This window comes from Anser brachyrhynchus (assembly GCF_964034855.1).
Source record: "Anser brachyrhynchus genome assembly, chromosome: 2".
NCBI classification, from domain to species: Eukaryota; Metazoa; Chordata; class Aves; order Anseriformes; family Anatidae; genus Anser; species Anser brachyrhynchus.
Genome location: NC_137695.1, coordinates 105,814,042 through 105,838,751, shown reverse-complemented (window position 1 = coordinate 105,838,751; position 24,710 = coordinate 105,814,042). Strand labels below are relative to the sequence as shown.

The window sequence follows — 24,710 nt, the reverse complement described above, 5'->3', positions numbered from 1 at the left end:
GGCAATTTGGAATGAATGGAGCAGAGGTTTCCTTATTTAAAGCAGATTCTCTAATTCAAGCAACACACATTTTTCCCCCATACTATACATTCATGGGGCATTTTTAACTGCATACCTGTGCTTGTTGCAAGGTTCACTTGAGTTCTTTTAATATTAAAGTGTATTTGCATCAAAATACACATGTATGTTTTTTATGAACAGAGGAAAAAAAAGAAAATCTGCAGAAAAATAATGAATAATTGAGAGGGCCTACCCAAAACATAAGATGACTGTTTCATAACTTAAATCACAGAATGGCTGAGGTTGGAAGGGACCTCTGAAGATCATCGAGTCCAACCCCCTGCTGAGCAGGATCATCTACAGCACATTGTGCAGGGTGGCATCCAGGTGGGATCTGAGTTATCTCCAGAGAAGGAGACTCCACAACCTCTCTGGGTGACCTGTCCCAGTGCTCTGTCACCCTCACAGTAAAGAAGTGTCCCTCATATTCAGCTGGAACCTCCTGTGCTTCAGTTTGTGCTCATTGCTTCTTGTCCTGTCGCTGGGCACAACTGAAAGGAGACTGGCTCCATCCTTGACACCCTCCCCTCAGATATTTATATGCACTGATGAGGTTTCCCCTCACTCTTCTCTCTTCCAAGCTAAAACAGGCCCAGTTCTCTCACCCTATCCTCAAGTGACAAGTGCTCCAGTCCTCTAATCTAATGAAATCCTAGCTGGCTTAACTCCATGTTATACTTCTCAGTATTAACAAGCATAAGCAAAGTCAGAATCTATAATTTAAAAATCCAACAAAACCTTAAATACATGTTAAATAACTATTTATCATTTATAATGCGCTCAAGTTAAGAGCGATTACTGATGACACAGTTCACAATCCTAAATTCGTACCTAAAAGAAAAAATCTCAATCTATTCTATTCACATCTCACGTAAAAGAGTGCTTCCTATTTACTTTCCAGGAAGCTGTGAAAATGTGTAAAGTTCTTCAAGATGGATTTGTAAATATATTTCAAGGCTTGTGTTTTTAAGCTATTAAAACGTGAAGAAAAAAAGAAGTGTGATGCCTTAACTGAAGTTTTCACTGATGCGTCATTAACTTAAGCGCTTCTAAAGCCTTCCAACCAAAAAGCCCACGTGGGGTAGAAAGGCAGGGTGTCAGGAGAAGGGAAGTGGTAACAGAAAACAACTGATCACTTACCAGAACAAGACAAGTGTCTACTAATGAAAATGTGCCGGATCGTCCTATCCCGGCACTACAGTGAACTACTGCAGGTCCATGCTCAGGACTTAGTGAGCCAGATTCTCTGACTTTAAAAAGGAAGTTGAGGAATGAAGCTGGGGACTCAGGAACTCCAAAATCTGGCCATGTAGTATAATGAAAATGAGATATCATCCTGGACTCACCACTCTAGAAGTGAAAACAAACAAACAATGCAACTGGAGAGTACTCAATGTTTGTTTAGTTAGCACACATTTCCCCAATCCAAATCAATAGCTACTCTCTATTTCAAACCTCCCGCGTAGACAAACAACCCAGTATCTTGCTGTTGGAGGACACCCAACAGCGCAATCTGAAGCAGCTCCTCATCCACGTTAGTAGTTTTTCCCCTTTGCAATTATTACCAAACATTTTTTCCTCTTCTCAGACTTCCAGTGTTACATTTTGTTTGCTTTACTGCTTGCCCCCAAATATCCCTTTTTCAGCCACTAATGCAGCTTAATGGCTGACAGCAAGTTACGAGGCTGCTAGCATTGACAGGACTGAAAAAATACCCATCAGCATTGTAAGCACTCTCCGCTCCTGTTCAGAGCAAGTTTTAACACCAAGAGGTATCAGAGTATCAGCATCTCCTTTATACTAGTGATGCCACAGCGTAGCAGGAAGCTTTGTGGCAAAGGCCTGTAGTGCCCAGGCTGCTAGACCCAGCTTGAAGCATTCACGGGGTGGAAGGAAATACAGATTTTAACACAACGCAACGTTTTCCCCTCTCTCTGTGAACATGACCAACTAAGTGCAAGTAATGAAATGACAGTGAGAGAGTCTGCACATACCCTGAAAAGCTCTGATCACAAATTTGGATCATATCTGTACAGAACTCACTTCAGAAGTGCTGTTCAGTGCTACTCCTCGCCTCCCTTCTTTTGTTTTTACAGCAATTTTGAGAAAATTTGATCACCAATTTAGTTCATGATTTTTAGAAAGGTTTCTTTATTTTTACCATCCCTCCATTTCATCTGGTTTTCCACAGATTTAAACCTCCACAAATTTGAAACAGAAGTAGACTTAAGATGTCAAGATATTCAGAAAATCCAGTTTTCTTTTTCAGCACCAACAAAATATATCTATGCAATTCAAGTAAGTTCTACAGTTCATCTCCTGCTCGGCCTGTTTTAACTTCTTGTAAGGGACAACTTATGAAAATCCTTTGTGAAACTAAAATTATTCAATTCATAGTTAACCACAGTAAGAAATTAGTCTCACATTTTGTCTTTTGCCTTCGATGCCTGATGCTGCAAGACTGAATATACTTTCAAAGAAAACAGGGAACATTGGCATGACTTCAGTCATTCTCAAACGCACATTCTGCAGGAATAGTTCGTCTTTTGGCTAAGAGCTTAACATGGACAACAGAGTCTGAACCATCATATTTGGTACGTGAGTATGCAGTGAGATTTCAAAGGGAAAAAATCTACCAAAGCCTCCTAAATTGTATAAATACAGTGGTGATTTCCCTTTCTTACTTGTCTGAAGCGAAGTATTAAAAGTTTGCGTTTTCTGCTGAGATATTACTGGTCTTCTGTATCTAGTTTTCCAAGTAGTGAGTTAACTCACTTATGAACTGAAATGACTGATTTTTTTAAGCATCACGAAGGAGGTATATTCTTTGTAAGAAATCTGGAAATTATAAAATCTTAAAGAAGGCAACATGCTAAGCAATTTCCCCCATTTCTAAGAAAAATAATTCATTGATTTACAAACAAAAGAAAGGAAAACCAGGGAGAGGAGGTAAACATATGTATTAGGTAAAGAGAAATTTAAAGTTGTTTCTTCTGAATCTAGATGATCCTTTAAGTGGTAATTAATAATCCCCCCGCCAAGATTTTTAAATAGAAAGCCTCCCTTATACCTCAAGATGACAAAACTATCACCTATCTGTTAAAAATACAGGTGATCTGTGTGTTTGTTTTTTTTTAATCCTAGGCTGTAACAAGCACTAGATGTATCCTCATCCTAAAACAAAACGAAACACCCGTAGTGCTTCATGCACATGCCCAAGCATCACCCTGCACATACACTACTAATCTGAGAATAGGTGTACCTAAAGGAAGGATGTAACTGCTGCTGTACATCTCATACAGCTCTAGCCCACAGAATTACTTTTTTTTTATCCCTTTTTTTTTTTTAAAAAAAAACCTTTATCCCTTCCACGATTTTCCTTTGCTTCAGCTCATTTAAAAATATCTAGTCTCTTCATCTTCCTTTGCAATTCCGATTTCAGAGCACTGAAACTGGCTGGTGTTCTTTGAACTTGCAGTACAGCCAAATCCCATTTGACTATTTCAAACCTCCCACATTTTCTCTCAAACAGAAAAACTCTTTCAAGTGGTGCTTGGCAGTCAAGCTGTACAACTGAAATCCTGTCTTTATGTGAATATCTGCACCATTCTTTCTTAGAGAACTCCCCCGTTACTAGGCGATGTGGCTAGCCTGCACCACAGGTATCACTTACATGAATTCGTGCAAGACTCTAGAGAGGTTTGGCTTGCTGAAGATTCACAACTGTTGACCAACAGAAACTTGATTTCAGGAACAACCAGTTTTATTTAAAATGTTATCAAGAAGCCAGATATTATTTTAAAGAAAAAAGCTGGGCTTCAAGATTCAGACAAGTAGTACAAATTTTATAGATATATAAATAGTATAAATTCTTCTATGCATGGGATGCTTTTCTGCTTAAGAACTGAGAACCAGCTTATCTAAAGTAACTACAACATATTCTTGCAAAATTTATTCCGTAAGACCAGCTACTTGAAGAACTCCTAGAAAAATTATGGGACAACATTAAAACAGACAGCTTCAATAAGTGTCAAACCATTCCAGAAAAAAATTCACGAAATACTGAGATAAGCTTACAGCAAATAACTAGCACTGCTAAAACCAGTTAACTTGGAAAGTTATCACCACACTGCGCAGGTTCTCCACTGACTGCTGGCAACACTGGCAGCAACACCAAAATACGAGCAAACATCTACACAAGGACTCGAGCAGAAAAATGATATAACGCAATCAGATGAACTTGCAACACAACGAGCCTTATCACAATCTTTTTACAGTTAGTGTCAAATCATCCAAAACAAAAAGGGTACAAATATCTCAGAACAACTTCAGGTTGTTCAGTCACCCGAGAGCATGAAAAGGAATGAAATACTATGAAAATGCTCAGAGAAGTTCATGCCTTCAGTGTCATGTAGGTGAAGACAGAAAACACCAGTCTGACAAATTTCACACACACTTTACAAGACGACTTCATAGTTTACAGGCTATTGCAATGGTCTAACAGACGAAGGAATAAAAATACACCTACAGCCCATCGGTGGTCCTGTACTTATCACTCAAGCCTCAAGTGCATTAACAATTAATTTGATCATATAAAAACGAGAAGGCGTCCTCTGGGGGTAATGAGCTAAGCACTGACGTTCAAAATATTAATCAACTTTTACCACAAGGTTTTCTGTTTCTTCATTAGAAAGCCTGGCAAAATAATTTTGAAAATGTATATAAAAATAGTAACAGGACAATGGAGCCAAATATTCCTTGCAAACATTCTGTTTTTCAGTAACTAGTACATAGCCTGCAACTCAATATGATTAATAGTTATGTCCATTAAAATCTGCAAAACTCTTTGACATGCAAGAGTCTGGGTTCTCCTTTCTTGTTAGGCAGCAATATTTTTCCTAACATCTCAGTCTTCTTTCTGTGGTCATGAGAAGCAGAACTAATCCCTCCTGCAATTTGTGAAAATGGTATGAAAACTCCCCGCAAGTTTAAAAGCAAGTGTATGCCATGTTTCAGAAATTCCCTCAAGCCACTATAGCAATTACACATATAGAGCCACAACAGCAAAAATTATATATAATTGCTACAGTGCTTTGAAGGAATTTCTGATTTTATGTGTATATACACATGCACACACTTCCATATACAAGGATTCCACAAGATACCAGAACACTGCCTGCCACTAGATTGCTCCAGAAGCAAAATGCCTTCTCAGTACATTTAAAGTTTTGGACATCGGAAATGAAATCATCAGCAATTCTAAGCTTATCATCTTCCTGAACTACACTGATCCTGGGGGTGAACCAGGAAGCACCAGCCAGCGCTGGTGCAAAAAGCACACGAAGCAGTCTTATGTCACCTCCACCTAAGAGCAACAGACACACAGAGGCTTTGCACTGTGTTGAGAATCCATTTTGCTACTTCTTTTTTTTCCTCCAAATGTTTGCTCTTTGCAGAAGACTCACGATTCCATCCGGAATTTATTACAACAGACCTTCCTCTAAGGTCTCCTACCACCAGTGTTGCAACAAATGTCGTTTACTTCTTCCAGTCCTTTCTCTTCCAGCAACTGTCTTCTTTGCAAACCCCTTCAGCCGTACTCGTATTTGCTCCTATTTCTAGGAATCCAGCCTGAGACTCTTTCACCTAGGTTCCACTAGCAATTTTGATTCCTTTCCACTGCTTCATTTCCACACCCAGCCCATCTCCAGTTTCCCTCAAATACTGAGGGAAAACTGCTCTCCCATAGCTCCCCTGTATTCCCCAGCACCAACCCAGTCCCTTTTTGCTCACCAGCATTCGGTACGCTATACTCAGCAGGCAAATCACACTGCACCCTTCTCCACGCTACCTGGCTACCACACCAGAAGTTACTGGAAATACAGGTTCTCTCTCTCCGAATACCATATAATTCACTTGTCACAAGGAAAGCTAAAAGGAGTAATAAATAAAATAACATATGCAATACAAGGTGGAACCTTACAGAAATTAGCTATGAACACCTAACGATTCGCCCAGAATATGACAGTCACCAACCTTAGTCACTCTATCCACTAAGATGATTTTACAGATTTTAAAAAAGGCTCTCAAAAACACCTATCACGTTCTCCAGTACCCTTGGAGACTTTACTTCAACTTGCAGACAGGCAATAGTTTCTCGAGTAAACGACTACAGATTTTTAATGAAAGCACAGTATTTTCTTCTGTCCCTATCTTCCAACATAGGGAAGGGTTTGCAGAAGCCTTCACGTTCGGTCTTTCCTCAAGGAGAGTCGCGACTCTGAACACTCACAGCAGAGAGCAGTGGTTAACTTTCAGCAGGCACCTGACACAAACAAAGCGATGGAGGACACGCAGCACACCACGGTAGAAATTAGAAGCTGCCCTTCTATATTCTAAAAACACAGACCAGCTCAAGCAAAAAATAAGAAAGCTCTGCAACGATCACAAGCAAAACAAAGCACATTAAAATATTTTCAAAACTTCTGGAAAAACATCAATAAACAATCTCTAAGTTTTTGGTCAATCCCAGCAGCAACAGCAATAACAAACATTTGCCTAGAACAGATCTAAACAAATCTAACTGCCAAATGTCATGACCTAAACCTAAAAAACAAACACCACCCCCAAGCCCACCTCTATTTCTAACTGCTCTTTAACAAGAAGGAAATAAAAAACATATATAGTCAGAGGTTTTGTTTCAGTGGTAAGAACATAAAACACGTTTTCATACATATTTATTTTGCTTGTCTATTAAGAGAGATCTGTTGTAGTAATACAAATAAATTACTTGAGATCATAATGGCTATATTGTAAAGACAATTTCAGCTCTCTGTATTTTCATGGAAATAGTAAAATTTCTTAAGTATTCTTGGAACTCAGAGCAGAATTTTATTTGTGACTCATCTTATATTCCAGGCATCAAGTGGCTAAATGGTTTACTATTCTGTCCCCACAAAAGCACCCTCCAGAGTAAGTTGCATAAACATAGTTAAGCTCACATTTCAAGCCACTGCAAATACTGGATTCCCACTAGTTTTTACTGAAAACTTATCAAATTTTTACAAAAGGCTTCACTTAACATTTGCAGTGTTATTCTGGGAACTATGCATTTTTCCTGTTTGAGTAACCGAGTATGTTCTGTTTCTTCTAGCTGCTTTATATACAAAATATTATTTGGAATTAATATTCATGGAGCTTTATAGGAGCACCAGGGTATTAAAATAAAAATTCAGTAAAACACATTTGCCAAGTATTTGTAACAGTGAGTTAAATGACATAGAAGAATGTCTATACAACACTGATGGGCCTGCATTAACAGTCCAAAGTAAACCCAGAAATTTAAGTGCTGAATAGCTTTAAATCAAAACATCGCCTACAGTATAAGTTGTGCCCTTCCTCATGTGATTTTTGCATTTTCCAACTAATGTTATGTCATTTATCATGAAAATTGTATCCTTTAAAAATAGGAAGTCCAAGATTACATGCCAATGTCAGCCAAACAATTCCACAAAAAAGCCTTTTTGACAATTAGGAAAACTTGTCTCACCTTTCCAAAAAGGAGAGTTATTCTTTCTCAGATGCTATCTTGCAAACACTACTCCTCTTTTCTTAGCCTTTGCTGTTAATAAACCAACAACTAGACAGAAATGCTCCAACTCAGGAGGACAGAACTGCATAAAGATCTTCGTACATCGAATAGATCAAGGAACAACATGCCAAGTTTTATCATGTTGATCTCGTGAGGGAGGTTTCAGATTAACAAACGAATGGTACTTATTTCAAAAGTACCATTAGTAGTTACTATAAATTCAAATAATTTTGATCAAATGTGTGAAGATTTAGTTGTATAAAAAAACATGCAAAAAGATATCTTCAAGCTTTCCTTTCCCAAATCCACTGACAAGACAACCTTGAATAAAACTTGCCATACGATCACTTTCAATTAATATAAGGCAAGGTTTATAGGGAGAGAGAATATCTTACAAGACATAGCTGGAACAAACAGACAAGCTCTTCAATCCTGTCTTCAGCTCTGAAACAGAAGCAGCAAATTCCAACCCAAGCTCAGGCCAGGAACAATTTTTTTGTGCTTAACTTGATTAAATTGTCAAAGTGCTTAATTTTTAAGAGAAAAGGATGGTTGGTCCTGTGGAGCAAAAGGGGAGGTAAGCAAGAGGAGATAAAGTTACCTATCTACAGGTGGTAATTCCCCCCAACCCCCAAACTTAGTTAGCTGGACTGAAATTATGTGGTAAATTACAGTCCCATTAAAAACCCAGTAATTACTGAGTATGATTTCTGATAGTCAAAAGAAATCAGAAACTTCAAATCCTAGGTTCCTCCTTTTAGGGTATTTCTTACAGCTCCTCTTAGGATCACCGCTACCATCAATTACAATTCAGCATGCTAAAGTACTGTCAAATGGAAAACAGAAGTGCAGATAAATGCTGAAGGCGTTATCTCCTAACACATAGACTGACGTTTGCTCACTTGCTTATACGCCACACTTACATCTGCAACGTTATCAGAAACAAAATGCATTAAAATTTTTAGTGTAAAAGCTCAATCAAACCTGCAGTGATAGTATGCTTAACGGTTTTCATTATGTGTTTAAGGCTAGGAATGTGAGATGTACAGGCTGAGAAAAGCTTACGTTGATATTTTCTAACTGAAGTAGATGTACTGTGTAATACGATTTGACGTCTTCAGATACTAGCCTCACACGGAAACCTGTTTCACTAAATGTCATAACATCCTCTTCTTTTGTTGGCCAGTACTGTGCACATTTCACCTAAGTTATTAAAAAAAGAAAGAAAAAAAAAGTTGGTTAAGTATCCTAGCATCTTGGGCTTCACATTAGCAGATTCTGAGATCCTGTTATATAACACAGTAAACTCAAGTGCATATTATCTGCTCCTAGTTTGAGGAATTCTCAAACTCCATCACGTTTACAGCCAAATTATGACGACTGTTTTAATTGCTGTTATGCATTCCAGCTTCTATCTCAGTTCTAGCACATTTTGAGACATACCTTAACCATTCTCACTCTCCCCACTCTTTCTACCTAGTCCTCTACAGCGGACAGAGATCTATACTCAGCTGCTTCAACATTTTTCCCCTGCACTTCCAACATGGACATCTGCACATTTACAGAAGTGATGCAACACATCGTGCCAATTTTCCCAAGTCTAGCTGAAAACTGGAAGATTCTAGTGAAACCAAAGAATGAACAAACAATGCAGAACTGTTCCTTGTCCTTTACTCCTCTTGCCCTGCACTTAAGCTTACCACAGGAAATTTTTTTGTGTAGGAAAAAAGTGACTTTTTTATGGGCTAGTCAAATACTTTTTGCTAACAAATCCACTCTGGGGACAGGAAAAAGAAAACAACCCACAAATCAAAGTGACATGTATTTATAATTAAAACTTACAGTGGTTTTCGGCACATTAGTAGAAAAACTATATAGTAACAGAAAATTGATATATTCTGCACATGTACCATCAGTTGTAAGGAATCAAAAATAATTAGACCAGTTGTCAAACTGGTCGGTGGCAGCAGCTTGCCTCCACTGTTATAAACACTTGCTGTTGCTGTACAAAAACAACACTGCTCTACAACATTCAAAAGAAATAATCTAAAGAGTTAATTCAAACTTGTTTGCCCACCCTCAGTTTTGTTCTAGAAGATATTCCACTGCTTCTACTCCATCTTACTTCTGTCTCTACACTCTCCTTTCTCAACACCTTACTCTCACCTTTCTGGATGTAAATTTATTACATGTTGTTTCTACTGAAATGAATTTTGTCTTAGCTCCATCACTTCTTTCATGGTACAGTAAATACTCCACCAACCTGAAAGTTTGTTGATTCTTTTAACACACCAAAAGTTCAACTATATTAAAGTTGTAAAGTGAGCCACGTATGTAAAATGTCTAACACCACTTACCGATTCTTTTTCGACAATCCTGTTCAGCATGACAACTGCTTTGGTTTTTTGTTGCCACACCATTAACCAGAAATGACAACATGTGTTAGGCAGTGGACCCTGTGTGGTAAAGAGAAAAATGTGAGAGAGAATGCATAGGTAAAGCAGCGTTTGAACATAGTTAACACGTCACTGTGTCAAACAAGAAAAAGCCTGTCTGAAAAGTTTAAACAAAGTATTAACAAAATGACAGAAAAGACACGCAGGAAAGCAACCATACTGCCCATATCATCCAAGTATTTGAAGTTTAAAGAAAACAGTAAAAACTCCCAGAAGGAATGTTTTAATTTGGGCAGCAACACTGTTACGCAGTTAGAAGAAAAGATACTGCAGGCACTCAAGAGAACAAGATGAAGTAGGGGGTAGAAGTATTGTTTTATACTTTTACACTTATAACAAGTGAAAGTCTAAAAGTATAAAACTTTCAGGAGTATAAAAGTATAAAACACCTTCTACACCTTATTTCAAAATTCATGTTTACATTTGAGAGTATAGAAGTATAAAGTCCTATTTCCTGAAGAACAAGAAATATTTGAAAAGCTTTATACATAGTTAACTACATATACTTGAATATTCCCTTTACCTTTTTATTAAAATATAAAATGTGTTAACAGCTAGATCAAACAGGCAGTTAGTATGAGGTATATAATCCAGTGACAAAGAATCCTCCGAATGTAAGTTGCCACCGTACAAATCCATCTCTCCCATGTTTCCAATCCCCGTACTACTTACTAATTGGTATGGCTTACCTGCGTTAAAATATAGTATCTCTGGGCTTCCTCTATGACCACTAGGCTTGCATTGATATAGTCATTTTCTGTGTTCTGCAGTTTTACTCGACTGTGATCATCTAAAATTAGAAGAAACTTAACAATTAATGATGCACCCTCTTGATGAATACTCTCTAACAGACAAGCTTAGGTGTGACAAGCAATTAGAAAATAAATTCCTCAGTAACAACCAAATGACAAACGTAACCGTACCCATCTTATTCTCCCCTCAGCATTCCAACGCAGAGTAGTAACTGGAATACCCATTTTTCTCTAAAACCAACTGGTCAAAATGAAACAATCCCTTTGCACGCACCAAAGCAGCTCACGTCCATCCCTCAACAGCTGTATTTCCTTAATATAACAGCACGACAACCCAGAACGGGCAACATTCTCTCATATTACACCAGATCACTTTACCGCATGCTTTCCTTTAAGTTCAGAATTCCAAGATCTTCAGTGAACTAAAATTTCACAGGCCAAGGTAGAATCATGAACTGACAGAGCCCAAAAAAAAAGAAACTACTTGCAGTAATTCAAACCAAGCGTTGTTGAATTTAATTGTCCTTATTATTTATTGTTTAACACAATTGAAAATTAGAAACACGAAGTAAGTGGCACATGCAAAGATGTACCTATTTAACAAATCTTCCAATTAAACAAAGTGTAATCTAATTACATGGTTTCCACCTTTCCCATGATTACAGAGGCAGGACAGAAAATTCCCCTATTTAGAGGGCAGGGAGGCAGTCAAAGGACTGCTTATAAAAGTTTAACATTAACACAAGAAAGATCAGACTGCCATACAAAAATACGGCATAATAAAAAGTCACTGTGATCGGTTTTTTAGGACTTTTCAGTCCGATTTATCACCCTCCGGGAGGCATTTCGGTAATCAGACTTGTTCACAGTAAATAATCCTTTGTCAGCCTCTCATCAGACCCCATTAAATAAACAGCATCTTTCGTTTAATATTTGTCCATAACTGCACATCTTGTACTGAGGTCCAACTGACTGTGAACCCCGTGAAGCGCAACCACCTAGACAGGCTGCTTATAAGAGCAGGATTAAAAAGAAAAAGAAAAAAAAGCAAGTTACTTCAGCACAATTCAGAAAGATATTCCACAAAGCAACTGTCAGAGCTGAGAGTGAAGCAGGGTGCAGTGCCAGTTTTCCACCTACATTCACGTGGCGTAACCCCCAAAACTCACCCAGGAAGCAGCCTTATGTCACAGCTGCTGTCAAAACATGTCAGCCCCCCTTTTCCCTCTCCCATACCCTCGCTGAAAGACAGCCACACCAAAACCCTAACTTCCTTTTGCCAAGTATCTCATGGAACGCACAAAATCCACGAGCTTTGGGCAAGCACCCGCTAATTAGCACATTCTGTACAGCCATGCTAGTTAAATCAGATCAATCCCCTGTGCTACTGCCAGGCTATACAGCACACGGCTTACGTAAGAAGAAATCCGTGAATGTGACCCTCAGTAGGCAAAAAGCTGTGGGGAATCAGGGAACAGTGACTGAAGTAGCCTCTTGTTCTGTGAATTGCCCGTATTATTCTATAAACGACTTCCAAATTTTTGGAAACCTGGAAAAAATACATTTACTATGTCTTGATCTGCTTTTATACTCAGCTATCTGCCACTGGCAACTGTCAGAGGGGATACCAAGCTATACACAGGTCCCTTACGAGCCTCATCGTAACTTTTTTTTATTTATTACTTACTCTTTGGATATGGATAACCTTTAATTTCTTAAAATCACCACACACACCCCAGGACTAAGGTTTGGGGTCAATCTACCGCCTGTAGCTGCTAACTTTTACATGCAGTCACATGCAAAGAGGATAAAAGTGTGCTGAAAAGCTATTTTTAATACAAAAGTATGAGAAAGCTACTGGGTTAGTCTGTTTTCATTAGAATTCCAGCTGAAAGGCAACACCATCTTAACTCTCAGGGGTCTTAGAAGAATTTACGATACATCTGTATGAAGTAAAAAATATTATCAAAGTCAAGACGGTAGATTTAAGACACATTTTAAAGCACAATATATCCCCTTGCACTATTTTCTCTGGAAATTAAAGTGTTACTTTTTCCTTTCGTGTATCACTTTATCTGAAATGTTTCTGCTGGAGAGAAACCAAGACCTTTGTAAATATTACATGTCATCTGCCAACAGGAAAAACTTAAGATCTTGTTATAGTAAATCACACATACCGGTACTAGTGTTCTCGGAAAGGTGACGTAAGCCAGCCCTGTTAACAGTTTAATCACCCGGCAGCAGCTGCTCTATTACTGCCAGGAGATAACTGCTGAGGCCCTACCGAGGTTTCACACTACAATGCCTGCACACGTTTTCGGCCCTACTTTTTCCCTCTTTTAGGTTCTGCTTTGTAAACATTATAAATAAGTTTGGAAAGTTTAAGAAAACCCACAACTAGTTCTATGCGCAGACGCCCTCCCTCCCTCCCTCCCTCCTCCTCGTCCCCAGCCAAAACAGAGGCGCTCTTCCAAATACTGCCGCGTACCCAGAGGATAAAGAAAGCCACTAGCAAATATTGATTTCCCTTTCAAGGGAAAAGGTTCCTAAAGGACACAATGACCTAGAAACCTCATTCAAGTCTTGGCTTGCTCTTCTGAATTAAAAGAAGCAAGCCAACTTTTGATAGTGAATTAGCTGTAACGTATTTCCCATATGTAAGTCATTTCCAGTTACAAAGTACTTCTGATTTATATGAATGATAAACATATCTTAAATCTAATCTAAAAGATTTATCTTTAAACGTTGCCATGCCCACAACAGCTAAAATATAGCACTCATTTTCTGAAGCGTTTATTTCCCTATTTCAACACAGTCTGAAAAGGAAGTGGAAACCCTACAAATGCTTCTCATTCTGACTCCTGCAATAAGAAAACTACTGCCGCAACCACCCTGCCTGAGATAAGGGAACTCTTATTACCCGCTTCAGGTGAAACCCTGTCCCTCTTATCACTGACAGCACTCCCTGCGTCTCATAAAAGAGCAGGATTTCACATCACGCGTCCATTTGCCCACTCCCCGCTGAAAGGAAAGTGCCATCTCCAGTTAAAACCGAGATAGGAACGTTCGGCATTTCGCATGATACAGTTCTGGCAGTTGGTTAATGAAAGGTTTTTATTCGAAAACAACTGCATTTCTAGAAGTGAAACCGCTGCGTAACTTAAAACTGATCTTCTGTCCGAGAGACGGCTCTCGCTTGCCAAATACGGTGCTATTTACAGCAAGGGAGGGTGAAATGCTACTTAGGGGATTCAACGCAGTCACGAGCGATAAGCCATCCCTACGGCCCGGCCTGACCCTTCACCACCTACCAGCCCCCCCCTTCATTTCACTAGCCTAAATCCAGTCTGTCCGAGCTGCCGGGTGATCCCGACTTCACTGCTGTCACCGGACAGACACTCACAAGCCTCAGGCAGATCCCGTTTCAGAGGGAGCCTAAGGCAAAGGCAAGGCGAGGTGACTGCCCCCCACCCCGCGTCGATACACCAGTCAAGGCTAGCCCCTGGCTGAAACCCATTCACACCGAAGTGCATCCCTAACTAGTGTTCAGGATCCTGGTACTTCTCAGCAGGACTCTGGAGCAAAAAGCGAGCCAAACAAACAGTGAACAACGTCTGAACCAGAGGACGTTCAGACTGGACAGCAGGAGAAGTTTCTTTACCGTGAGGGTGGTCAAACGGTGGAACAGGCTTCCTAGCGAGGTGGTTGATGCCCCAGGCCTGTCAGCGTTAAGAGATATTTGGACAATGTGCTTAACAATACACTTTAACTTTTGGCTAGCCCTGAAGAGGTCAGGCAGTTGGACTGGATGATCCCTGAAGGTCCCTTCCAGCTGGACTACTCTATTCTAAAGCTTAGATCAGGATGTGCCAGGAAATTCCCCTATCCCCCAACCCCAAGCTAAGAAATATCTCCAAAAGCAACACACGGGGTTTATTTATACCATGTATAGAACATCTTGTTACCAGAAGCAACCGTTCGATCGTGAAAAATCATTGATGCCAGCTTCTAATACGGACAACAAGAAGCGCATAGGCTTATTTTGGACAGAACATCGCCCTGTTCTCAGCACACACGCTCGAAATGCGGGACAGAAAGGGAACATTTTGCGATGATAATTAATCACCATTAAGTGCAAAACCAAGCACATCAACTCCAAGTCTGTTCCCCGTAAAGCACAATACTCTCCACATTCCTCTCTCCCTGGCATTTCTTCTTTGACTACCATAAGCCTGTGGTTGAAAGGTCCAACACAAAGTCTACTAACAGCCTCAGGGAAATCACAACCTCTGAACCTCCAACAGTAACGTGATTTACTTGGTGAAAAATTTCAGAAGACCTAAGAAACTGGGCTACACATCCCATTACAAAGGAAGGCTGAAGGTAAAATTAATTTATGTCATCCCCCATCTACCATCCAAAAGAAGGAGAAAAGATATCCTGCAAATGTTATCCAGGGGATCTCACTCCTGACCCTAAATCTGGGAACACTGCAAGCAGATCTCTAAAGGTATTTACAGTCAATCTGAGCCACTAGACCCTTCTGAGATGAATTAAAGATAAAATTTATAAGGAAAGTAGTAACAGAAATCTTAAGAGTTCCATTAAAGGTATCAATAAAAAATAATAGCCTCACAAGTTATTTTCCTCTGAACAATGTTTTCTGAGAAATGGTTTCATCTGTCAGGAAATGACTGGCTGTCAAACCAAACCTATTTCAGATTAACTTCCTGTTTCAATACTGCTACATAGCCAAGATATTGCTCTCCCTGTTCTACACTAACACCAAACAGCATGACTACTGTTTTCTTGGCTAGGCAATCACTCTTGAGAGCTTTTATCCAACTAAACTTATACACAGCAGCTCTTTAGCCAAAAGAAGTGGACACTTGTAACTACGGACAGGAGACTGTAAAACTCAACCAGTTGTAACAGGCAGACAAGTAGCTTTATACATCTAACAGAAATAAACTTCTACCTAGAAATGGATGCAACATACAAATTAGTTTCAGCGCACTTGCCCTGTATGTTGTAGTTGAAATGGGCCAAATCACCCCAAAGCATTTTTTCCTCCACTTGTAGTTGACATCTTTTCCGTAAGACAGAGTTATCTTTGCATTTCCTCTTACAGATGTACCAGCTGGGATTTTAGACTGGCTTGGCTGCTACACAGACTAACAAACCATCTTCTCATGGCTATGGAGGCATAAAACATTTTCATCAAGTCGTGTCTGTCTGATAATATGCTTATTTAATTAGCTAGAGTATGAACGACTAGCTCTGAAGGCCTTTAGGTATGGGAGATGAATGTTATCACCACTATTGCAGTTAAACACTTAAATAGCAGTAAAGTTTACAAAGTGAAGGACCAGAACGTTAGGTTGTGCAAGACTGAGTCTTCTTACGTTTCTGCTACGCCGGTTCCTTGCACACACGCACCACGACTAGATGTGCTCTCCACAGCAGCCTAACCACGCAGCTTCTACCCCAGCTGCTTTGAAGTTTAGGTCCTGGTGTCTTAGAATGTTATTTATCGTATATTCCCTCCCAGGTCTCTTTCTCCTGCCAGCTCCTACTATTGTCTCAGAGACAACTACGAGTCATATTTGAAAACACACAGATGTAAAATGCAGCAGTAATTAGTTCAAAGACTGTTTTGCTGTGTTCTCCTCACACAGCCTTGCTAATAGTGCCCAGCTCTGCGGGCCTACTTTGGCAATCCAGTTCAAGCCCCTGTTCTTTCATGTATGCTAAAAACTGAGACATGCTCCATCAAGGTCATCATGTTGTACTTCACAGCAACTAGTATGTCATTACTTCAATACCATCCCGAATCCAGCTACTACTTCAGGACTAGATTTTTTTTGTGTAACAGCAAAGAGACAGAGTCCATGGATCAATGCAGTCACATAATTTCCTCCTGGCTAAACAAGCACTCCAGAAGCAGGCTTTGCCATTACAGAAGCGTTGAGTGCTCTTCACTATTGTAAAAGTCATACTGTGAGCAAGAAAAAAAAAAAACAACAAAAAAACATACTTTAAAAGTAAGCTGCCATTCTCTCTGCAGTTGTTTAAAAGAAATGAAATACATGGATGGCAGAAATGGCAAATACATTACTACAACTTCTGTGACAGAACTTGTATAATGGACACAGGAATAGACTTTGGGTCTCAAGGGTTCAAAACCAATTTCCTGCCTTCTCTTCTTAATAACCCCCGCCTCTATGTAGGCATAGATTATGTTTCATTCACTTTCTGTTTCTCTTTTATCACAGGTTAAGAAGCTAATGCTGTGTTCTAGCAAGACAGCAAAACTGAGACCCTCTGCATAGGTCAACTAATGCCTAGCAGAGGCGTTTCGGGCTGAGCATAGAGCAGAAGCTAACAAACCTCAGCGAACTTGAAGCATCCTCTTCAGAGACACACACTTCACAGACAGGACGGTACTGGGAAATGCCACGCAGACACAGCAAAGGAGCTGTGTACGGTACTCAAGGTTCAGTTTCACGGCCGTATGCTACTTAGATTCAGCATTAAGCCAGGCTGGATCCATTAGGTGGGAATACGCCACGCCAGTCAGGATTCTGGCAGCAGCCTAACAACCAGCACAGCACGCAGCACTGCTATCTGACCAGCGTGACTCAGTTCGAGACCCCTTCTGCAGAATTTTGAGAAGTGCTGTGCACATGCTGTTACCGCAACTTTCAACTGGAAACAGGGAGTTCAGCACTTCTCCAAATCTTACAATAGGTATTCGCGTTAGGCTCTCACACAAAAAGCCCCAAATAAATAAGCAGCCCTTCGAAAATTCTAGATCCAGTAACAAGAGATTTCGCTGCTCTGGGAAGCTTAGTATGAAAGGACACGCAAACATTTAGCCTGTTCCAACCCCAATATTTTGTAGAAAAATTAAGGCCGTACTACATTTTTTTCCTATTCCTTTTGGAAGTGATTTACGATAGCTTTCTCCAGCTATAACTACATATTCCTAATCTTTTGCTCATGTGTCTTTTTATAAGGACTCTGGATTAAAGTTTTTAAAGTAAACGCTGTTTAAAAAAATTCCACAGCACTTCAATAGCAAATAAGTAAAAAAAAAAAAAAAGTTGTTTTCAGCTGAGATACAACATTATGCCACAAAGACCATTTTATGTCAGTTAGTAAAGTACCAAGCACTATGTAACATATCTGCTTGCACTGAGAAAATTATAGAAAGTCGTTACACACATACTCTGAACAGAACAAAATAACCAAATCTCAAGTCATTTTTAAAGCCAAAGTAGAAATCCAATAGCATTTCTCCACACAAACAAGCAGAATCATCTACGCAGTCTTAAAAAAAGTCTTAAAATAAATTGTTTGTGTTAGTAAGGACTTATTAACTTAATTTCCATGCTCAACAGATGTTGATATTTCGATATTTTTTTTGTCAGATAAAGCACTATTAAATGACTTCCTTACAAGAAAAAAACCTTTAAAATATGAATTGCTTTGCAGCTCAAAAATGTTTACCTATATACTAACAACTATGGTTTACAATCTTCTCATTCTCCAGTCAATACAGTGAGTTTAACCTTCAGATTTTTCTCCCTTGTGTTAGTTGTTTTGTTAAGAAAAAAACACATTCATTGATCAGAGGACACATGCCTACAAAAATAAACATAATATAAAACCTACAAGGACCACAATGCTGCATTTGCTACAGTGTTTGAAGGGGGTAAGTAAAAAGTCTGAAAAGTTTACTGCAGTAAATACGGAAAAGATACTTACATGGACTAACATCTCTATATCTGTTTCGATTTCTGTTTTCTGGGTATTTTGCAACTCTATGAGGGTAGTCACTGGATTTATGTCGAATTTCCTTTAAAAGACAAAAAAAAATACAATTTACTTAAAGACACTAAGCAGAGTAAGGCTAGTGTTCTATGCATGCTATCACAAAGCTTTTGAATCTTAATTGCTTAATCACAGTTATTAATACATATAATAACATTTTTAAACGAACCTTTATTACAGCTAACACTACTTTCCCTCAGAAAACATGCGTCATTCTTGGCCATGCCGTTGCCACTTAGATCTTTTTACACTTGGCTAACAAGACAGACTTGCACACGCACAATTTGGTAAGCAACTGATACAGCAGGAACAAAGGGGAAAACAGCAGGGATTATGCCCAGGGTTTACCTTGGATTTGCATGTTATCTCCTGCAGAAATACGAGTCAGACGGTGCTAAGAGCAGTATAACTCTAGCTCCTCTACACCAACTGGCAGAGTAAACAAAGTTCAGTTACAAAGGTAGCTGAACTAGTTAACTGCAGCCATAAAATCATTAATAGCCACAGAATTATTATAAGTCATTTGACAGTTCATCCCAAATAGCTGTAATTAGACATGATCCAGTATTAAAGAACAGTTCTAGGCTCACAAATATCAACTTGTATCAATGTGAAATCACAGCCTGCTTCCTCCCAGGCATTAATGCAAACCTTTTGATAATCTGCATTTGGAAGACCTTCAAACAGACTCATTTACACACCATTTCAAGGAGTAATGCTTCTCACATATTCTCAATGTTGAGTGGTTTTTTTGCCTCTAGTGAGAGCGTCTCTTCCACAACTTCGAACTAAGGTACAGATTTACAACTGTGAAAGCACAGCTCAAGTGCTACTGACAAGCAGCCTCCAGTCAACTGCACTGTGTCTTTATATCTCTGTACTGATGCCATCTCAGCAGGCACACTACATAAAATTAATGATATTTTGATTTTTTTTGTTTTTAGATGATGTTGCTGTATGTGATCACTAAATCCCAAAGACAACTAAACATTCTTCAGTCTTCTCTATGCTTCCGCTACCACAAACAGGGGCTTCTAAAACTTCCTAAGTAGTCGAGATTCTTCCAGATAACAAACACAACGATAGAGGACTTATTTGTTGTGGAAATGACTTATTTCTGGTGGAATCGAATAAAGCTCCATTTTTTAGTGCCTGCTGTATGCCATGACTTATGTGCAAAAACAGTCTGTGAAGAACCTCAACCACAGTGTGGAGCAGCAACTGTCAAGCACCAACGCTCCACACATCTGTATAAAAATCACTTCATCTATTACAAAATTAAGTTTTTATTTTGGTATAACATAATGGAGCTTGTGTTCTCCTCTAGTTTACATGACTTACAGGCTTTGGGAACAGCTATACACACACTGAATAAATGGCAGCCCTTCACAACCAAATTCTCCCAAAATAGTTTTTTTTTTTTTTTTTAATTATTCCAGAACAGGACCCAACATATTGTGTTTTAAAAAGAATTGCCATCCTTTGTGTTGAAAAACAAACCTATATTTTGTTCAAGAAACATTAAAACCGTTAGAAACATTACTACAGTGATGGGACATGCTAAAGAGAAGTAAAACTATGGAAGTTTAACGACTAGTTCTGAAATCAGTTTCCCCACACACAGTCCAGCTGTCACAAACGAGAGGGACCAGCCACATGCCAGGTGCAGCGTTACACAAGAAAAACACGCGTAGGGAAAATAAATACGAAAAACAGCGTTATTTATTCAGTCACTAATCAGACTGGGCAGGAACTTCAGGAGTCAGCAGAAATACTCCAGGCTTTCCAGGGTTTTTAGCACAAATCTTGGCAAATTCATGGAACTGAAGGACAGGACGAGGGAGCATGGGCTAAAGTTGCGACAGGGGAGGTTTAGGTTGGATATTAGGAAGAAATTCTCTACTGAAAGGGTTGTTAGGCATTGGAATGGGCTGCCCAGGGAAGTGGTTGAGTCACCATCCCTGGAGGTCTTTAAGAGACGTTCAGATGTAGAGCTCAGTGATATGGTTTAGTGGAGGACTTGTTAGTGTTAGGTCAGAGGTTGGACTCGGCGATCTTGGAGGTCTCTTCCAACGTAGATGATTCTGTGATTTGTTTTTTAAATCACCTCTCGCTGTAAGGAGCTGCCCCCCCCGACCCGTGACAGGACGCCCGCTGCCCCCCACCCTGAGGATCACCACACGGCATTGCCCCCCCCACACACACACAACGGACCTCGGCGGCCGCGCATGCGCACGGAGCAACCGGCGCCCCCTCCCGCACGCGGCGCGCATGCGCGGCGGCAGCGCAACGCCTGCGCGCTCCCCCGGCGAGGCCGGGCCGCCTGCGGGGTGCTCGCCGCGGGCCCTCTGCCCGTCCCCGTGCCTGTCCCTGTCCCCCCTTTACCCCCCCTCCCCCCGGGTTACCGGCTCCGGGCCGCGCCCCGCCGCCCCGCCCCGCTCACCAGGTAGCGCGCCTGCCAGTCGTTCGTGGCGTCGATCTCCTGGAACTCCCGCTCGATGGCGGCGGACATGGCGGTGATAGCGGTGCTTGCGGCCGGAGCGCCAGCTCGCCCGGCGGCCGCCGAGCTGCCCACCCCCGGGGAGCGGCCGGCGCGCTCCGCCCCGCCGCCGCCGCTGCCCGCGCACATAGGCTCGCAGCCGGGACCGCCGCCGACGGCGCAGCGCGCATGCGCCGCCCCCCAGGCCACGCCCCCTCCGGGAGGGAGAGGGAAGCACCTGGGGTGACGTCACGGAGCGGGTGGTCACCCCTTCTGCCCACCCAGCCCCTTGGCCACGCCCCCTAGCTCTTAGCCCCGCCCACTGGCGCTTAGCCCCGCCCCGCAGGACCAGCAGCCAGCCGCTAATGGCGGCCCGGGCCGGGCGGGTTCGTGGGGGGAGGGGGGTGCGGGCGTGCGCGGTGCCGCGGGCGTCTGTTGGCCAGGTGGTCTTCTCCACACAGAGGTGTGATCCTGCACGCGGTGTAAGGCAATAGGTTGGTAGACAGAAACCGTCAGCCAAGTAACAAATCTTAATAAAGAAATGAAAACACAAAACTTCCTCACTGAGTTCTTAGAGTTCGGTAAGCTTTTTCTCTGGATATGAACTTGCCGACTGACTGATCTGTATGTGCAGTATTTGTTATTAAACCACGGTGTCCTTTTTCTACCCCTCACTATGGCTACCTCCAGTCCACATCGTGATACCCATGAATCCATCTGACACAGATCGCCCCTAAAGGAAGCCCAGTCGCTGGCAGTCCAAAGAACAGCGAGCAGCGTTGCCCAACGACGTGATACTTCCTCTTTATTGTAGTGCAAACGCCAGAGGAGACTTGGAGGTCGATGCCTGTGGAGTGTGAGAGGATGTCCTGCTTGACTGAGCCCATGTTCAGCTCTATCATTTAAGGAGCACCCTGTATCAGCTGAGCCAGCCATTGAGACATTGACGTATTTTAAGAAGGGTGCAGGAGAAATGTAGTTTTAATACATAAATACATTCATCTATATTCTGCTCTTCTAATTAGCAGCTGTAATGCATATTAGAAGCTTCTATTTGTCTTGTGGTATTTGGGGATGTAGAATCCTAGAATCCAACCTTTCCTTAAACACCCCCAGGGACAATGATGCCACCACCTCCATGGGCAACCTGTTCCAATGCCTGACTGCTCTTTCTGAGAAGAAATGTTTCCCTCATTTCCAACCTAAACCTCCCCTGGTGCAACTTGAGGCCATTCCCTGTAGTCCTATCACTAGTTACCTGTGAGAAGAGGCCAACCCCCAGCTCCCCACAGCTTCTTTTCAGGTAGTTGTAGAGAGCAATAAGGTCTCCCCTGAGCCTCCTCTTCTCCAGACTGAACAACCCCAGTGCCCTCAGCCGCTCCTCACAGGACTTGTGGTCCAGGCCCTTCACCAGCTCCGTAGCCCTTCTCTGGACACGCTCCAGGGCCTCGACGTCCTTCTTGTAGTGAGGGGCCCAAAGCTGAACACAGCACTCAAGGTGTGGCCTCACCAGAGCTGAGTACAGGGGGACAATCACCTCCCTGGTCCTGCTGGCTGCACTATTCCTGATAAAAGCCCGGATGCCGTTGGCCTTCTTGACCACCTGGGCACACTGCCGGCTCATGTTCAGATGAGCATCGACCAGCACCCACAGATCCTTTTCCTCTTTACAGCTTTCCAGCCTGCCCCAACCCTGTAGCATTGCATGGGGCTGTTGTGACCAAAGTGCAGGACCCGGCACTGAGCCATGCTGAACCTCATCCCATTGGCCTCTGCCCATCCACCCATCCTGTCCAGGTCCTTCTGCAGGGCCTTCCTACCCTCCGGCAGACTGACATTTCTCCCCAACTTAGCGTCGTCTGCAAACTCACTGAGGGTGCACTCAATTCCCTCATCCAAATCGTCAATAAGATATTCAAGAGGATGGGCCCCAACACCGACCCCTGGGGAACACCACTGGTGACCGGTCGCCAGCTGGATTTCACTCCGTTCACCACCACTCTCTGGGCCCGGCCATCCAGCCAGTTTGTAACCCAGCAAAGAGTGTGCCTGTCCAAGCCATGGACTGCCAGCTTCTCCTTGACGAGAAGCTGTGGGAGACCGTGTCAAAGGCCTTGCTGAAGTCTAGGTAGACTACGTCAACAGCCTTTCCCTCATCCACCAGGCGGGTCACCCGGTCGTATGCAGTTCATATTGGGAAAGCAATCATTGGCAATTGGCAGATCAGTGCCTAGAGGCAGCTTGTGTAAAAATAAAAGAAATGTTTATTAACTGTCATATGTTTCTGGCATAGAGGAACAGTAATTGGCAGACCAGGAAGGAACTTTTGGAGAAATTGCTATTGTTTGTGCTTTGATGTTTTTTGTTTTTTTTTTTTAAGCAAATCTGAAAATGTTGTACCAGTTCTGTTTTTTGGGGTAACTGAGCCCAGGGTAGGCCCAGGACTACAGTTACAATGGTCTGTGGAGGAAAACTGGATATACAACGTAACCCATGTCCACTCATTAGAAAACTTCATTTACTCTGTTGCCAATAACATACTCCAGCTCTATACTAGCAGACAAACTGCTATATAAATTCTTAAACCCTTGAGTTAGCATGAGACATATGCAAAACAGAATAATGGAGTTGCTGGAATGTGTGGTGTATTAGAGTTTTCTGCCTTAGTATAAACACAAGCAAGTAATTATTGTAATGTTTCCTTATTAAAATGTCTGATAAATTGAGAAGCCCCTTGCTGCGCTGACAGATCATCACCCCAAGGCAGTCGGTATCCGCAGCAGTTCTGATCTCAGAATTGTTTTTGATGCTCTTGCACATCTGAATGGAAAAGACCAATCAAGTTAACTCAAAATATTTGCCCAATGACCTTGGTACAACAATTAAGTTTAGTACCACTCTGGAATGGACTGAGTGCTTGTTCCTCCACATGTCCATTTTTTGGATCATTCACTGGAAACTACCTAAGTATCACTGATTGGAAATGATCTGTTATGTGCTGCTTTTCTGAGAACTATTTTGGTTATTAGTAGATGAAGAACAAATTCTTCCCTGATGTGATTTTGTTCACAGATGTACTCCATGTCAATGTTAGCTGTTAAGGAATAAAGCTGCAATGTGTTTAAGCTTGCTGTGTAGTGTAAGAGCATGAGAATATATCATTCCTGGTTTAAATACTGGAGCCCATGGCCTAAAGAAGAAGAGGATGCTCCCTCTGCCCAAGAAGAGGGTGGGACTGGAAACCCAGAAGAGCTGGACACTCTTTTGGGATCTGCTAGGGAGTAGCAGAAGCTGAACAGAACAATCCAATGGTCAGGATGAGATGGGTTTTGTTTATTCTGTGAAGGTACAGTGGAACTTTACTATTTCAGACTTTAGGAGACTGTGTTTTTTGTTCAAATGAATATTAAAACTCCCCTTACTGAAAACGTTTGCCAGCGCAAATACCTGTCTTCAGCTATACTATTGATTTCCTACCCATGGCCTAAGTAGTATTTTGGGATACAACACAAGAAAAAAAAACCTTTAAAATGTAT

At 41.4% G+C, this 24,710-nt stretch overlaps 1 protein-coding gene across 2 annotated transcripts in view; it reads right to left on the bottom strand.

Annotated features, from left to right (window-relative positions):
• The window catches only part of PTPN2 (protein tyrosine phosphatase non-receptor type 2), a 33,185-nt gene extending 11,819 nt beyond the window's left edge, over positions 1-21,366 (bottom strand). The window contains exons 1-6 of one of the 2 annotated variants that reach the window (XM_080580349.1): positions 21,139-21,366; positions 18,630-18,720; positions 10,797-10,897; positions 10,009-10,107; positions 8,717-8,854; positions 1,201-1,410 (exon numbers count right to left, since the gene is read on the bottom strand). In XM_080580349.1, the coding sequence (XP_080436475.1) occupies positions 1,201-1,410; positions 8,717-8,854; positions 10,009-10,107; positions 10,797-10,897; positions 18,630-18,720; positions 21,139-21,324 (825 nt within the window). In that variant the 5' untranslated portion in view covers positions 21,325-21,366. The remainder of the gene's footprint in view (positions 1-1,200; positions 1,411-8,716; positions 8,855-10,008; positions 10,108-10,796; positions 10,898-18,629; positions 18,721-21,138) is intronic. The other variant, XM_080580350.1, reaches the window with a different exon arrangement.
• Between the last annotated feature and the right edge of the window lie 3,344 nt (positions 21,367-24,710).